This window comes from Scleropages formosus, chromosome 9, assembly GCF_900964775.1.
Source record: "Scleropages formosus chromosome 9, fSclFor1.1, whole genome shotgun sequence".
NCBI classification, from domain to species: domain Eukaryota; kingdom Metazoa; phylum Chordata; class Actinopteri; order Osteoglossiformes; family Osteoglossidae; genus Scleropages; species Scleropages formosus.
This window is the reverse complement of record NC_041814.1, coordinates 6,233,556-6,250,581: the sequence shown is the minus strand read 5'-3', so window position 1 is coordinate 6,250,581 and position 17,026 is coordinate 6,233,556. Positions and strand designations below refer to the sequence as shown.

Below are 17,026 nucleotides of genomic sequence, written 5' to 3'. Positions count from 1 at the left end.
GGGACCTACTCTGCAACAGTCAGAGGATTTCAGAATACTTAACAAAAATTGTTCATTTTTAAAAATCTAATTGCTAAAGTATAAAAATCTAGTATATTGAGGCAATATACTAGATTGTTATACTTTATACAATTTAATTATTGTTTAAACTTTTACAGTCAGAGATAACCTTTGAATCCTTTAATTCTTTCATTACTGAGAGAGAGAATCTTGGTTTCTTGGGGAGATCTGATCTTTTGTGTCAGTTTGGGCAAAAATTGTTCAGATTTAATTTAATTAATTATTAATTGTCTAATTTGTACCTATAAACTTAGACTCCATAAAAAAAGTAACCTAAAAGGAACAACACTGTCCATAATATGAAATGCTTCACACATTCAGGTCAGGGTAAGAAATATCTGAAATACAAGAAAGATCTGATCTTTTGTGTCAGTTTGGGCAGAAATTGTTCAGATTTAGATAGGGGGTGCGGTGGCGCAGTGGGTTGGACCACATTCCTGCTGTCCGGTGGGTCTGGGGTTCGAGTCCCGCTTGGGGTACCTTGCGACGGACTGGCGTCCCGTCCTGGGTGTGTCCCCTCCCCCTCCGGCCTTACGCCCTGTGTTGCCGGGTAGGCTCCGGTTCCCCCGTGACCCCGTATGGGACAAGCGGCTCTGAAAATGTGTGTGTGTGTGTGTGTGTGTTCAGATTTAATTTAATTAATTATTAGTTGTCTTATTCATACCTATAAACTTAGACTCCATACCAAAAGTAACCTAAAAGGAATAACATTGTCTATAACATGAAATGCTTCACACATTCTGTCCGACTTATTGAAAGAAATGCATGGAACGCCGAGTCCATTTGCAGCAGTGGGACTGAAAGCTGGTCTTATTTGCGGATGATGAACTCTGCAGATGTTGCTAACATTCCTGTTCCTGCACTCATGAGATTCAGTACGGTACATCTCAACTGGCCTTCATGTGTTCCGTTACGTTTCTCATACCTCCTGTCTTCCTTCCTCTCTTACCGTAAAAGAGCATTGCTAAACTTTTACTGGAAAAATAAGCAAACCTGAGCTCTTTAAATGTACTTTCCTTTTACCAGACTTTAGCAGGGGAAATTAAATTATTTAACTAGATAACTATGCAGCTATTCTTCTGCACACATTTGCTATTTTTGAAATCCTAAAACAGTGAAAAAGTCACATACTTTTTCCATCTTTTTGTGTGCACAGAGTCTTCTTGTTTGCATATTTGTTGAAAGGTCAATACTTGTGTTTACTCATTCATTATTGATAACTGCTAAGTCCTAAGGATCACGGCAGCCCAGAGCCAATCCTGGAAGCAAAGGACACAAAACACTAGACAGGGTAGACATTAGACTGGCTGCCAGTACATTGCAGAAACATTAGTGTTTACACACAGTGTTTGAAACTGCTGGTCCCGAGCGGGGTCTCGGCAAACCGGGGCCTAATCCGGCAATACAAGGCGCAAGGCCGGAGGGGGAGGGGACACACCCCGGACGGGATACCAGTCCAGCACAAGGCACCCCAAGTAGGACTCGAACCACAGACCCACCAGAGAACAGAACCCAGCCAAACCCCCCGCGCCCCTACACTAGTGTTTAGCTGACTGTTAGAAACTTAAAAAAGCAAAGGAAAACTTTTCTTGGCCCTATTTGTTTGGAAGAACTGAGAACACGCAATGCTTTGAACACTGAAAGCCTTTGTGGATGGAGATTTTTGTACTGTCATCAGCACTTCTCAAACACTGAGTATGAGGTGAAAGCAAAATGTTGGAAATCTTTCTACTCAAAACTTTAAAGTTAAAGGTCATAAAATGGAAAACCTGTGAAAACTTCATTAGTGACGTATTGACAGTACAAATAACTGTCAGAGGGGCATAAGAAAACAAGGTTGTGTGCTGGCTAATAGCTTAGGACAAAAAATAAAAAGGGCTGCAGTTAACAGAGTTGCTTGGTTAATATTTTAGTTGAGAATGAACTCAGCTTATGTTTCTCTCAGTCAGTTCCTTTAGCTCATTTCAAAAATGCAAAATGTTTCAATGGTGTTCTGCACTAAGAATAAATACAGGAAGTCTTTAAGAATGTCTGAACCATGTTACACCAAAAGGGGTATCACAATACTATTGTAACAACCCGCGTTACCGCAAGTTTAAGCAGGAAAATGTTTACTGTAAATAGTTGTATTCTGGGTAAAATGTCATTTAAGTGTTCAACCACTAAGGAGACTTAAGGCGGAAAAAATGGGGTAACAGTGTTTCCCACTGAGAAAAAAAAAGCCTGGGGATGTTAAGCAGGAGGTGGCGTTCTTTTTCACCTCATCTAAACCCAGTACACCGCGTGTCACAGTATACCGTACATCTGAGATAAGTAAATGCTGGCATAAATATAACAAGTTATGCATCAAGATATTTCAGTAGGCTTATGTAAGACTGTGGTACTGTCCACCATTATTATAAAATGCAATGACTTATCAAGACCACGACTTGTACCATTCAGCTCCAACGGAGCATGTGCACCATAGAAAGGAGCGATACATGAGGCCACTTGAAACCTTACATGGGCCTTTTGCCGGACCTGAAAGTTAACAATGCTGATGTGTGACTAATACACAAATAACAGTCGAACATTACACGTTATGCATAACTAAGGGGGAAATGGGTGTGTAACATGAGAATGTAGCCAACTAGCTGTGTGCATGGCTTACAGTTATACTACATTGCATTCATTTAGCTCATGCTTTTCTCCAAGGAAATTTACAGTTTTATGCTACTTACAACTGTTTTCCTCAGTATAGAGCTGGGCAATTTTGTTGGAACAATGTAGGGTAACTACATTGCTCAAGGGTACTACAGCTGGAGGTGAGGTTCAAACCTGCAGCTGTTGGGCCTAAAAGGCAAAAGCTTTGACCACTGTGCTACCAAATGTCTTTGTTTTGTTCACTTAGCTAAGCTGTTTTAGAGGAATCAGTGAGTTTCCTATACACACTAACTTTGCCAGATCTGCTTTGTCATAATTAAACTACAGTAAATCACAAATAAGTTCACTAAATTAGTATCAAATATTTGTTAGAAAATTGTCATAGGTGAATAGTCATCGTATCATAACCTGGGGTGCAGTCTCTTTTTAGTACAGGGAAACAGATAATTCACCAAAATGAAATATTTAACATTTAAGTATAAACTCTGTATACTGCCAGGATTGCTCTTTGCACTAGTTTACAAGTCGCATTCAGTTAACATATTAATTAACATATATTTCCACACTTTCCAGAGTTCTACAATTCTACCAATTATAAGCAAAATAAAATACTGCAATGAAACTTTGAGTGTATTCAAATATAATGAGTTTGGTATTTTTTTGTTGTTTTATTCAGTCATTTAATGATTAACATACAGAATGCTATTTGTTAATACACTTCATAACATGGACGGTACTCACAGAATGACTTCAAACATAAAGAACTGCTTAAATTAATAAAATCAAACTTTGACAACACAAAAGAAAGCACTGTTAACTTACTAAACATGATTAAACTTGCATTTAAATGATTTAAGTTCCTCTGACTGGGAATGAACAAGGTTATGAATCAAAGCAGTATAAAACTCTACAGAAACTCTGACTGGTCAAAGATGAACTGTGTTCAGTCTCATTGCAAGGGAGAACTTTGACAGCTGACAGTAGCCTATGAAATCAGTTGAACATGTCATAAGTGTGAGGAGGTGTCACTAACAATTAATTATAAGACTGTTTTCAGAGTTTTAAGTTAAAAGATTGACTGTAAAAAATTATGATGTGAGCAGAACAGGGTGACGTAAGACGAAGGTAATGGAGTAAAAGTACTCTGAAGAAAGCATCATTGCCAAAAAACTACTCTGAAAAGTATAAATTCACGATCTGTAACAATCCCAGAGTATTTTTCAGACTCCAAATGTCCCTCAGGTGTGTTTTGTGTGCTTTACTGTATTTATAATATTTGCTGCCCCATTAGTGTTTCATGTGACTCCTGATGTGACAAGGGGAAGCAATAAAATGCTATAAAAAGAGGAAACCATAAAATGTTTAAAATGTGATTTAAACAAAGAGATCCAAAAGCTAAACCTGAAGAGTTTTTTTGTACAAGCTTTGATGTCTCCACATTGCCTGGTTAAGGATGTGGGTTCTCTGAGTTGTCAAACAGAGAATGCTTCTATGTACCAAATGTTGCTGTTTCCATATGGCATCAGACAACCTGAAATGCCTAGTGAAGAAGCTTTTATGTTGGCTTTCGGGTTTTTACTGGGAATTGTGGAGTGTATTCAACTAGTGTGAGTACAGCTTGTAGGCCTTCACCGCACTAAGTATTTAAATACAGCAGGTGGCAGTTATGCACCACTTTGTTGGCTTTCCTTAATATTAAATTCTCTTGCCAGCTAGTGATGAGTCCAAAGGAACAAATAAGTAGTTTTGAGGAAGTGGACTAGTAAATAGATTAAAATTTATCTGTTTATTTTATTTGTTGACTACAAAATAACTGAAAAATTAGTCTTTTAAGGCACAAATGAGTTTTAAGGCGTAAATTAATGTTTTTCCCCTCAGTTCTACTGTGCAAGTACTGAGTGCTGCATATATTATTGAGAACAAACTGTATAAGGGTTATATAGACATTTCTATATGGGTATAAATGCATATATTTTAAAAATATTTTCCAAGCATATTGTTAGATAATAATAATAATAATAATAATAATAATAATAATAAGAAGAAGAAGAAGAAGAAGAAGACGAAGAAGAAGAAGAAGAAAAAGATTATTGATATCAAGCTAATTGCTGACTGGCAAGGGAAGAGTTACTGTTTAAACCCAAACAAAACATAGTGTAAGGTCTACTTTTATTGGACAGTTATGAGTAGGTGTATGTGACCAAACCCCACCTATAGGTTTCTTCCTGTGTTACACTGCATGTGATCAGATTTGTCACATACCAATAACCTGCTGGTCAGAAGAAGTGGTAATTCTCTTCTAATGAGTATGCCATTGAAGAGTGACCCATCCATCCTTTCCACCACTTTAAGCCCCATCTTTTCTGAGAATTGACATAAATTACACTTACATTTAGTAGACACTTTTCTCCAAAGTGACATGCATCTTAGAGAAAAATACAATGAGTGTGTAACATCAACAGAAAGAGAGAATTGGATGCAGATGTGATTCTGGAATACAATTTGTCACATTCCACCGTATTAACCAGTATATATCACATGATAGCTGCATAAAGGTTTATCAATTATTCAACAATTTGTCAAAAAAAAATTAAATATACAACATTTACACTTTTATTATACACTTAAAATATCAGGGAAGGAATGAGTCCAAAAGATGTGAGTTTTGAGAGCCTTCTTCAGTGCAGAGAGAGATTCAGCAGCTCTGAGTGAGATGGTGAGGTCATTCCACCACATCGGAGCCAGACCGAAAACCTTTGTGCTTTTGATTTGGAGCTTTTTTGTGTGAATTCACCAAGCAGGCACACAGCCTCATAGGTTGATAACAGCCTACAAAACCAACAACAGATCTGCAAATCTTCAAGATATCGGGAAGCAGATCTGTTGATGGTTTTGCAGGCTATAACCAGAGTCTTGAATTTTAACCCAGCATCTATAGGATGCCAATGCAGAGAGACGAGGACACAAGGGAAAACTTTGGAAGGTCAAACATGACTTGTGCAGCAGTGCTCTGTTTTAGCTGGAGAGGCTGGATGGTAGAGACTGGAAGGCTAGACAGGAGAGAGTGGCAGTAGTCCAGGCAGGATATCTCCATGGCCTGGACCAGTAATTGCGTAGAGTTTGTTGTGAGATAAAGACTGATACTGCGAATGTTATGTGAGATGTATCTCTGTTAAGAGAAATTCAGACTTGAAGTGATCATTACTCCCAGGCTCTTAGCCAATGATGTAGGCAAAAAGAGCAAGATGTCCAGTTTGACAGACAGTTCTCTACAGCTCTCAAGACAGATTAGAATTATGTAAGATAAATACCTTTCATACAAAGTTACTGAAATGTATAAAGAAAACAAGCTTTTGCATTTTATGAACTTGTCCCATCTGCCATGATAAAAATATCCAGTTAGAACTTTTCAGTTGTCTTAATGTGAACAATATGAATAATTTGGGTCATATTGTAATTCACCAGAGTTCTGGAGTATGTACCCCCTTTTAAATAACATGTATGGCATTTACAGTATATAACATTAGCCTTTCCTTCTTATAATGAAGTATTACCTCAAAAACAGATGCATATGTTTTCCAGGGCCCACTGAACTACTGTTGGCTAATTAATTAATTTCATTAGTTCCTACATAGCATAGAACACTTTGCAGATACATAGAATTAGCCTATTTGTTTCTCTAGAAGAAAAGAAGAGTAGGAACTGGGCATTTGACTAAAAAAAAAAAAAAAAAAAAACGCCACCGTTTTGGTTAAAATATGAAAAATCTTCGGGTCCTGCTTGGCCGATGTATGGATGCGTGACCCAGTAAGTAGTGTATCTAGCAGTGTAAGTCACCTTCGTGAATAAGGTGTGAGGGCTGATAACACTACATAGAGTTCATTGGAAGTCGCCTTGGAGAAAAGTGTCTGCTAAATAAATAAATGTAAATGTAAAAGAGTTTCGGCGCGAAACGGTGCAGCAGGCAGCCCACTGGTTAAGGACACGTCTTGTAACGCGACGCAGGGGCACTTGTCCTAATGGTGGGGCTTAACGTGAATTGCACCAGCAATTTTTTGCACTTTGCACTTTCTGGATCAAAATGGATTTAGATAAACAGTTTACACGAGTAATGAAAAAAACGACGCTAATAACTCGTTACGCACGCATTCTGAGCAGGTGTTTTGCAACGAGAAATGACAACGGATACGAAGATGGTGGGTCACGCAATGCACATAGAAGGATAAGAGAATGAGTGTGAGGGAGGCGAATTCAGGACAGGACAGGTCCTTTAAAAGGCAAAAAATCCTGAATTCGCCTCATTTGCAAACCAAATGCCCTTCTCTCCGAGCGAGGCGGTTCAGTTCGTCGTCACACGGTCGCACAACCTCGAGCCGCACTGCGCTCACGAGCGAGGATACAGCTGGCAACATATGACAGGACGTTTCGAGGGATTTAAGACCATGTGAAAAGCATTCTGGCAACATTTACACGAAAGCGCTTGAGCCTAACAAACGTGTGAGTTGAATCTAGTAGTCGTTCAGAACTAATTACTGAGTGAGACAGTCAGTGAGTGGTGGATGTCGAAGCGCTTCGGTCACGTTTCATTCGGCAAACTGATCTGCGTTTGCACTTTCTGTAACGACTCAAAAACATTTAATTCTACAGGTAATCTACTGTTACGTTTCCGTATGATAGACGTAAAGAAACGATCCAGTAGCGGTACAAGAATACGTGGCGTTAATCAACCTGCTGGTTCGTGGCGTGGGCTGGTTTGTGGTTAACGACAGGGACGCACTAGTATAGCTTTTTTATACAGATTTTTTTGTAAGAAGAGCTTCCTGATCAGCAGTACTTCGCAGCGGCGTTCCAAAACCGGGCAGTGTGTTCCGTGGCATACGCCGCATTCATCATCAGTTCAGAAACAATGAGCCTTAATGTTCCGTCCTTCCGTTCTCCATAAATAAATGAGAGTTTTGCCGTCGTGCCTCGCTAAAAGAAAGCCTTCGCGCGCCCGATGACGTCAGGTGAAGCAGTCCCGCGGCTGTGAGCTCGGGGCGCGCGGCCCTGCAGCCGAACCTGTATTAATAGTACGGGTCGCGCGCTCGTTCCCACTCGTGGAGTCGCAGGGCCGGGGCCGGTGGAGCTGGAAGGAGCCACCAGTGTTTTCTTGCCTGCTTGTAGTGTAGCTGAGGACAAGCATGGACGTGCTGGCGATTTTGAATTTGGGCGAAATTGCCCAATATTTTTCAAAAATGGCAATGTTTCCAGTTTTTGATCTTGCATATTACATCGTTTCAATACTCTACCTCAAGTATGAACCAGGTGAGTACTACTGATCTCCAACAATCTGTGTATTTTCCCTGGCAACACGCCGGCGTGCTCGTGTGTATATGATTACAGGTACATGTCTCTATGTATATATTCTATATTATATAATCTCTGTATCATATATATACATATATAATCATTTTTGGCTGAACAGATACTAATAACACCTAGAGATGTTTTTTTTGTGGGTTTTTATCATACATCTTTGACTTAAAGAAATGTGACTGAACTGAGTTGCCAGTATGAAATACCTGGTCCTAGTGTCGTGGGACAGATGCGGCATAATAAAAAGTGCACGAGTCCTGCATAATACACTCTTTCATTTTCATGGGACATCTGATGGTTTTATTGCACATCCTTTTTAACATTTATGCTTTTTTATATATGCCTGAAATGTTTTCACTTATAAGACATTGCCTGCACAGTTCTACACAGATCTGTTAAAATACATAACTTATTATGGCAGGCCTGTTAAATGTATGTCTAAGATTCTTTTTCTTCAAGTTTTTAGAATTTTCTTTTTTTCAAAATAAGAAATATTTTGCGTTCCCTGTGAAATGTGATAGAGAGAACCCACATTGCAAAGCTCTAGCGAGAGTGTGCAATAAATAGAATTTCCATAAATAGAGGGTCTGAAGGTCTGCAAGCACTCACACTTACTCAGGGGCACCAAGTAGTGTAGTGCTTACCTTACAGGCTCAAAGTGGCCAGTTCCAATTCCACTCCTGCAATAGTACACTTGGCCAGGGCACTTGCCTGAATTCACAGAGTAAGAACACCCTGCTGTATAAATGGGTGAAAAACATTTCTGTCACCACACTTGGTGTTCTGAGCTGACATTCTGAGCTGCCTTATACAAAGGTCTCAGCTAAATAAAGGTTAAAGGTTAATTCACTTCCAGTGTAAATTAATTTTTTGTTTCGTGTAGGCAGGGTGTCGCTGTTTTCTGTATACGGGCTTATTTTATAAGATCTGTAATTTTCCTTTTCAGCAGAAGGCAACATCACGAGTGCAACTTTACTATATGTCCAAGCATATGTCCACACTTACTACCAGCATCACGGTGTCACTTTGGAAGATTTTTCTATTATAATGCTATTTTTGTCACATAAAGAAGTTGAAGAAATCTACATCATGTGTAATAAAAGTACACTTGCATTAACAGATAATTTACAGTTAATTAAAGTACAGATTTCCAGTTAATTTCACAGACACTAGCACGTAAGAAACCTTTGTGGCATATATTGCATAATATACTTTAAATTTGGATTTATTGCTAATTCAGTTTTCTTACTGCTAAAGTGATACAAAAGTCTAAGCTGAGGTTGCTTTAAAAATATTTATGGCAGTAAAGATGGAGAAAATAAAGCAAGTTTTTTTTTTATTTTTATTCATTACTAATAATTGATTGTGCTGTTTTTCATAATGGGGGTGCAGTGGTGCAGTGGGTTGGACCGCGTCCTGCTCTCCGGTGGGTCTGGGGTTCAAGTCCTGCTTTGGGTGCCTTGCGACAGCCTGGCGTCCTATCCTGGGTGTGTCCCCTCCCCCTCCAGCCTTACACCCTGAGTTGCTGGGTTAGGCTCTGGCTCCCTGCAACCCTGTATGGGACAAGTGGTTCAGAAAGTCTGTGTGTGTTTTTCATATGAATTGTTAAACATGAAAATGGAAAAATGTATGTTATTTTTGTGTAGTTAAAGCATCACACACCTGTCAAATTCACAGTGTTTCTGAGCATGTATAATGTCCCTAGTAGGTAGTTTTTCCTTCTCACATCTCACAATGTGTATCATGAGCACCATGAATGAGCTCTTTGGAGTGTCTGGAAGTCAAGGGTGCAGCAGAGCTTAACAGTTGCAATACAAGAAAAGCAATGGACCATGGTGTATTTTTAGACCACATTTCATAGGATCAGTTTTCTGTCAAACCACCGGCTACTCGCTCCTCGACTTCACTACACCTGTTTCAGAGCATCTCTGCAGCTTAGGAGGCCAGACAACCAACTTTCTGTTCCTCATTTACCCTTGAGGACACTAGGAACATATAAGGCCAAAACTGCGCACATTTTACATGGCAGTAGAAAAGCACAAAGAAACATGCACAAATCGTGCTACATTGATTCATGTCTGAACCATACACTGGTTCCTCATGCTATGAACATTTGATTGGCAAATTTTTGAGGATACATTGATATATTGTTATGTTTCCACAAGTAGCCATTAATTCACGCGGTATGACTGTGAACCTACCTTGAAGCTCTTGTCTGGTATTCCTCTGCAACTGGGATCCATAGCAAGATAAGGAACGCTACACATTCTTATGGGATAAAACATCCCTGGTGTAGATGATAATGAAGGTGAAAGTTGTTGGAACATGATAAACATTACACTTGCTTATGTGCTGAATTAGCCATCAACTGAGTAGATAACAGATAAATGAATTACGGCTTTCGTTAACTTTAAATTAGCATTTATGTTAATGCTTTAAATTAATAAAAATAATGAGATAAGACAACTATATTTTGTTTATTAAAGCTTTATCTCAGGTTTTTACAGAACCTCACTAGAAAACACAGGTGTCACACAGAGGTGTGTATTAGGTGTATTAAATGCATTTTCAACTTACGATGGGTTTCGTGGAACGTAACCCCATTGTAAGTCGGGGACCAACTGTACATTGAGGGAAGCTGGTATTAAGTAGCTGAGTGAAAAAATTCACTTTGGATTGATGAACAGAAATTATGGTCCCAGTTGTGTTTCTAAGGTGAGGACCCAGTGTATCTGATTTCCTTTTTTATGATGAGTAAGAGGCTAGTATTATTCTGTGGTGTTTAATTATATGTGCTGTTTTGTCCTCAACAGTGTTCCTTGCAAAATGTTTGCATGTTGGAAAAAGTGCATGTTGTAGCTTAATCAAGGAAGAAAATATACTTTTTAACTGAATTTGCATCCATTGGGTTTCCACATTTATGTTAATTTATTTAGTGGATGCTTTTTTCCCTACATCTTAGGGAACAATACAACGATTTACAATTACCAGTGAAGTGAAGAGGGGAAATCCTAAGGAGCAGGGTAGAAACAGCAGTTGCCCATAAAAATGAGCTTGACGAAAACTAATCTTATCCTTGTGCAGGGTCAGTGGAGGTGTCTCGAAGGAGTCCCGTGGCTTCCTGGCTTTGTGCCATGCTTTACTGTTTTGGGAGCTACATCCTGGCGGACATCATGCTTGGAGACTCTCCCATTGACTATTTCCACAACAACAGCCACATACTCCTTGCTACAGCTGTCTGGTAAGGTCATCTTGCATAGATTTAACATTATCTATCAAAATAATCATTAGAGAGATAAAACAGCAGTATGGTGACTCCGAGGCTGATGGCACAAATCACATTCATATAGCTTGTAATGTCAAACTGGCCATAATGAGCTCAGCCTTAACACTTACACATGCAAGAAGGAAACTAAAATAGATCTTTACCTTTGTACAGTATATAAAATAACATTATTTTGATAGATTTCTTGTTTTTTTTTCTTCAATTTTTCTACAACAAAAACAGGTACCTCATATTTTTCTGCCCTCTCAACTTATTCTACAAATGTGTGACCTTCCTGCCTATCAAGCTTGTGCTGGTGGCTATGAAAGAGGTGGTCCGTACTCGCAAAATTGCAGCCGGGGTGCATCACGCTCACCACGCCTATCACCACGGTTGGTTCATCATGGTCATCACAGGTTACGTCAAAGGTGAGAACCACTCTGCCTCATCAGCTCCACTTGCCAGGGTCAGTTTAACACACATAAGAGCCTAGTGATATTTTTACCAATAATGCTAGACTCCTTTTTTTTTTCTGTCACTGTCCTCTCAGGAGCTGGAGTGGCTTTGATGTCCAACTTTGAGCAGCTCCTGCGTGGAGTTTGGAGACCTGAGACCAACGAGATTCTGAATATGTCATTGTGGGTATATTTCCCAGAACTTGAGCTGTTTTCATTTTGAACAAATAGATTCTGAACCAGCTGCTTAAGGCTTTATCTGTTAAACCATACTGGCAAAGGTTTGAGTAAATTCAGTTCTATTTTTTTATTGACACCATTAAAGTATTTCTATAGTACATTTTACATTTGTTACACTATGTAATTAATGTCAGCAGTAAACCTGTCCTAAGGCAAATGTCAGTTGGTGCTGGTTTTAGTTTCTTTGTTTCTTTAAATTTTTTTCCACTTGGAGACACAGAGTAAACCTGGCTAATGTCCATCTTTTGTTTTTGAACAGCCCTACAAAGGCCAGCCTGTATGGAGCCATTCTGTTCACGCTTCAGGAGTCGCACTGGCTGCCTGCATCTAAGAGCACTCTAATTTGTCTCTTTACTCTGTTTATGGCCACTTCTAAGGTACATCTTGAACATGTGACTGATTATTATTGTTAAATGGTTTAGAGAGATGACTCCAAAGCTGGTGTTTCACCACAGGCTCCAGTCATAGGTTTTCTGACAAACAGCTTTTTATAATGCTTTTCTTTTACATTCCAGGTTATTATGACTGCCCGTCACTCTCATGGATCTCCTTTTGCTCTGATTGAATCCTGGGTGTGCCACCTGCTGTTTGGCTCCCCCCTTGGAAGCTCTGAGGACTCCCACGACCACCATCACCCTGCACCTGTTGCTGCTGCCCCAGCCTCTCCCACTAAAACCAAGGAGGAGCTGAATGAGGGTACCCGTAAAAGAAAGTCCAAGAAGGCAGAGTAGATGTTCGGCTAGGGGTATGGAAGAAATCGAACAAAGTTCACCACCACCAAGAAGAACCGAAAGCATCTGATTGCCCTCTTTTGTTCAGCAACTGGCCCTGTACACATGTTGCATTCTGCCAGTGAAAATTAACTCTCACGTTACTTGCTGGGAGATGGGACCGTTTGGTGCATACAAGAAAACCGTTTATGGTATAAGATGGATTTTTAGTAATGTGACCTACAGTTTAAATACAATTAAAATACTGTAAATAGCTTCAAATTTCAATTTGGGCAAGTTAATATTAGCGAGTACATTTAACAGAGTAATCTATTTATGTATTTATTTATTTTCAGGTGGGAATTTTCTGCTCTTGAATGTAAAATCTGTGGTGGTGTTGATGAATTACCAGCTTGCTTTACACAGCTTTGCTTTTTCTCTTAACTGCTATAAATGTCTCTGTTCCAGATATAGGAGTTCCAGCTAACTATTAAGTAAAGTTCGTAGTATATTAATTTAAAAATTTCCTTTAGATTTAATTTCTATTAATACTTAATTTAAGATTTCACTTAATTAAAGACAGGTTCATCACAATGTAGAAAGAAACCACAGGACTGCACTCTTATTTTTAAACCACACAGGGATCATTCACACCCCATAGATTTAAAAAAGTCAGATGCATCACCTGAAATAAAGCTAAGGTACTGCTTTCTTTGGAAAAGTGGGAGAAATGTATTGTCTTGCTTACTTTTCAGTTTTTGAAGATGCACAGCAGAGGATACATGTTTCAGTACAGCAGGTTTTCTCTAGACACTTGGGCAGAAAAACATAAGTCAGCACTCCATTGTCAAAAGAGAAAGGAAGACAGGGTCCAGCCTAGGGCAATCTCTGGAGAATAAGATACACCTAAGATGAGTTTAAGTACTTGACTCTAGTGCTAAAAAAAGATATGGGTGATCATTTGGATCACTTGTTTGGGTAAAAAAAAAACAGCCTCGGCTTGTCACAGGTTCCGCTGTGAGCTGGACCCTGGTATGCTTGCTTTCTCAAGCAGGCTCAGAAAGATGGACTGGAGATTGTGCAATTTTATAAAAAATTAAATCAAGCAGGACTGGACTCCCTGGACCCATTCTAATTCACTCCAAGTAAACCATGGAGAGAAGCGGGCTCCACAATGCCAACTGTTCCAGAAGCATCGAAATGGGTTCAGAAGTTAAATATGTGAAATCACATTTGACACTCAGGAAGCACAGTGACACAGCAGGTTGCAGTGGTGCCTCACAGCAGCTGGGCTGTGAGTGTGGGAGTGGATTTGAATATGGTTCAATTTGTGCAAAATCTTCTCTTCATATTCATCATCTTCTTCCCATGTTTGTGTGGTTTTCTTCTCACAGTCCAGAGACGTGTTTCAGGTGAATTGCCCATAGTGTGTACCAATCTGAGTGACTATTTCTGATTGACCTATAATAGATTAGCACCCTGTCCAGTGTTTACCCTGCCTCGTGCCTCATGCTTCCAGGATAGGCTCTGGACCGCTGTGATCCTGCACTGGACAAGCATTATTGACAATAGATGGAAACACAGTGAATTTACATTTTCATCTACTGTGAACCTGAATTGGACAAGTGGTTACTGTAACAACCATAGGCATCTGGATTGCTGTTAACTTCCTAAAGAGGACTGAAGTGCCAGAAAAAAACCCTGTATGGTTTTCCATTTTTATTAGGTCTGACTCCCCTGGCCTTTTGCCTTGTAGCATATTGGTTACTGTTGTAGCATATGAGCTGGGAGGGGCTGATAGCCCAGCTATTTAGATTGGCATGAAGCTGGAGCTCAGAGGTGGGATACTGCACCACAATAGAGGACAAATTTTTGGTAATCAAGTGGGCTGTCCTCACCCTCTGGTGCTGGCTGTTTAGCTAAGCTCTTTATCCTCTGCACTGATCCTGTCTTTCTGCAGTGTCCACACAGAACGGAAGACAACATTGTTCAGATCCCTCCGCAATGGTCCTCAGTGGTACGTTCCAGCTGTTTCAGTGCCATGTGCTTCTCCACCCACTACTCACAACATTTGTGTCAGTGTTATTCCAGTAAGAGTTGGGAGATGAACAGTGGAAATGGGGGAACCAGAGAGGGGTGGCACTTTGTGGAGGAAAAGGGGCAAGGGCCTCTCTGTAAACACATCAGGAGTATAGTGATAACAAATGTACTGGCATCAATCTCATTCGGTGCCCAGGGATGAACACATTTGTAGAAGTCACAGAAATAAGAACAGGAAAAAGATAACCAAATCAGTAATAGCAATGAGAAAGGAATACATGTTAATTTATATGAAAATGTTTACTTGTTACCACAGTCTAGGTTGTCAGGTTGGTTTATAAATGTTTATTTGAATAATTTACCAATTAGTAAGATCCTGTCACATGTAGGATCTATGATGTGTATTCTTTTCTGTCTTATGAGTGTTCACTTCCACATCACCCACATTCAGTGAGTGAATTTTGACAGTTAATTCTGTAAAATATCAACCTTTTGCCAAAGAATGTGATATAGTACATCAAAACAACATAAAACTGGGTTCCAGATCAAATCTGGCAGAAGCTACAGTTTACTTTCATTGCTCTCATCTTTTGTAACATTCTGTATTATGGCTACAGGGTAGGCATATATGCATCACATTTTAATATATACATTCACAAACACAACAACTGCTTTAATTTTCACTAATCTTCCCATTCAGTTGTGTCACAGATATATTAAAAAATACCTGAAAGCCAAAAATTTGATCTGAGTTTTACTGGAGATGTTTCGGAGCTTGTTCCTTTTTTTGTTCATTGAGAGAAAAAATGGCCTCTATATAAGATGAGCAAAAAAATGGAGGTATAAGTAACTGGCTGTTTATAGTATTCTATTTGAAGAGTCTACACAACAAACAAATTTTGCATTGAATAAATATACTGATAGTAACAGTGACATCTGTGGACCAGAAGTCAACTGTGTTTTTCAGAGTGTTGATTCCTTTTTCTATCAGGGACCGACATGCTATTGTTTGTACCTGTACAAACTTACAACAATAAACATACGTATTAGAAAAAATACTGAGTGAGCTGCAATAAACTGTAAAACTTTTTTCAAGCCAGTGTTTACTAATTAATTTTTATGCATTAAATGAGGCATTCCCTAGCTAGGTAACTATCAAATCAGTTTGATTGGGTAAAATAAGTTCACAGACTGTGATTAACCATATAGGATTTAAGTTGTAAAATGGTCCAGAATAATGACTTGCACACAAACATTTTTCATTTTAAAGCTTGCCCCTACCACTACTGTATTGCCTTTAAACTATAAATTTATTCTAAACTGCACCAGGATAAACAGTTGTATTTTTTGAATAAAGGTGTCAGATAAAAGGCAGATTAATGCCAAAATTGTTCATTTTGGGAAGTGGGCAAAATAGTGCTGAAACCCATCAACCTTGTAGGCGTGTTAACAACTGTTCTGTAAGGAATCCAATCCTGATTGAATCCATCAGTTTTTCTCAGTGATCTATTTTTTGAGTACAGTTCAGTTGCTGTTTTCTGCTGCAAGTCCTCCTTATTAGCCGCATGATGTCATGGCTGTTCACATGCAGCAGTTTCCCTCCCTTGTTTTCGTGCGCTATGCACCTGAGTTGCAAACTAACTCGTGCAAATTATGTAGCTTCTATCAGAATATTACGTTCAAACTCTAGGAACTCACGCAAATTTACTGACTGCCAGATATGTTCTATACTTCATCCAAAATATAATTAGTATGACTCACCGTTTTGTGCCATTCATTGTATGTAATATTTACTTATTTAAAAAAGTCCTTTTTCCGTGTGTGCTGTTTCCATTATCATCTGTTGCATTAGTCTAAAGATAAAAAAATGACATTGCATGAATACAGAAGAGGTGAAACAGAAACGAAAATGGAAAAGTATACAGCAAACAAATGACATGCTTAATATACAATTCACTTAAAAACCACAACACATCCGTCTTACTAGAACGACTATATCTAATATGTCATTAAATTAAATGATGTTAAATTACCATTTTTAAGTATAAAAACACATTTTTTAAGGGCTTTTTTCTCATCAAAATATGTTTCCTACTCAAAACCTCCATAGTACATGTGGATTTAAGCAAAATTTAATAAAAAAAAAAAACATGACCTGTAGGGAAAGTGAAGTGATTTTGGACGTACTAACATGATCATTGAGATTAAGGGAAACCGCAGGTGCTATTTACCTGAACTTGCAGTTTACACAGTATCAG

General features: G+C 38.9%; 1 protein-coding gene across 1 annotated transcript; it reads left to right on the top strand.

Moving 5' to 3' along the window:
* Positions 1-7,180: 7,180 nt before the first annotated feature.
* On the top strand, positions 7,181-16,321 carry tmem38a (transmembrane protein 38A). Its single transcript, XM_018745778.1, has 6 exons — positions 7,181-8,007; positions 11,143-11,299; positions 11,567-11,751; positions 11,874-11,961; positions 12,278-12,395; positions 12,534-16,321. The coding sequence occupies exons 1-6, from the start codon at positions 7,884-7,886 to the stop codon at positions 12,747-12,749; spliced, it is 888 nt and encodes a 295-aa protein (XP_018601294.1). The 5' UTR covers positions 7,181-7,883; the 3' UTR covers positions 12,750-16,321.
* Positions 16,322-17,026: the final 705 nt, after the last annotated feature.

What these genes read in the sequence shown, in the direction of transcription:
- tmem38a (XM_018745778.1), top strand. Translation starts at nt 7,884, where the DNA reads ATGGACGTGCTGGCGATTTTGAATTTGGGCGAAATTGCCCAATATTTT. An exon ending in GAGATTCTGAATATGTCATT is followed by an intron (nt 11,962 to 12,277) that starts GTGGGTATATTT and finishes GTTTTTGAACAG; the next exon opens with CCCTACAAAGGCCAGCCTGT. An exon ending in TGTTTATGGCCACTTCTAAG is followed by an intron (nt 12,396 to 12,533) that starts GTACATCTTGAA and finishes TTTACATTCCAG; the next exon opens with GTTATTATGACTGCCCGTCA.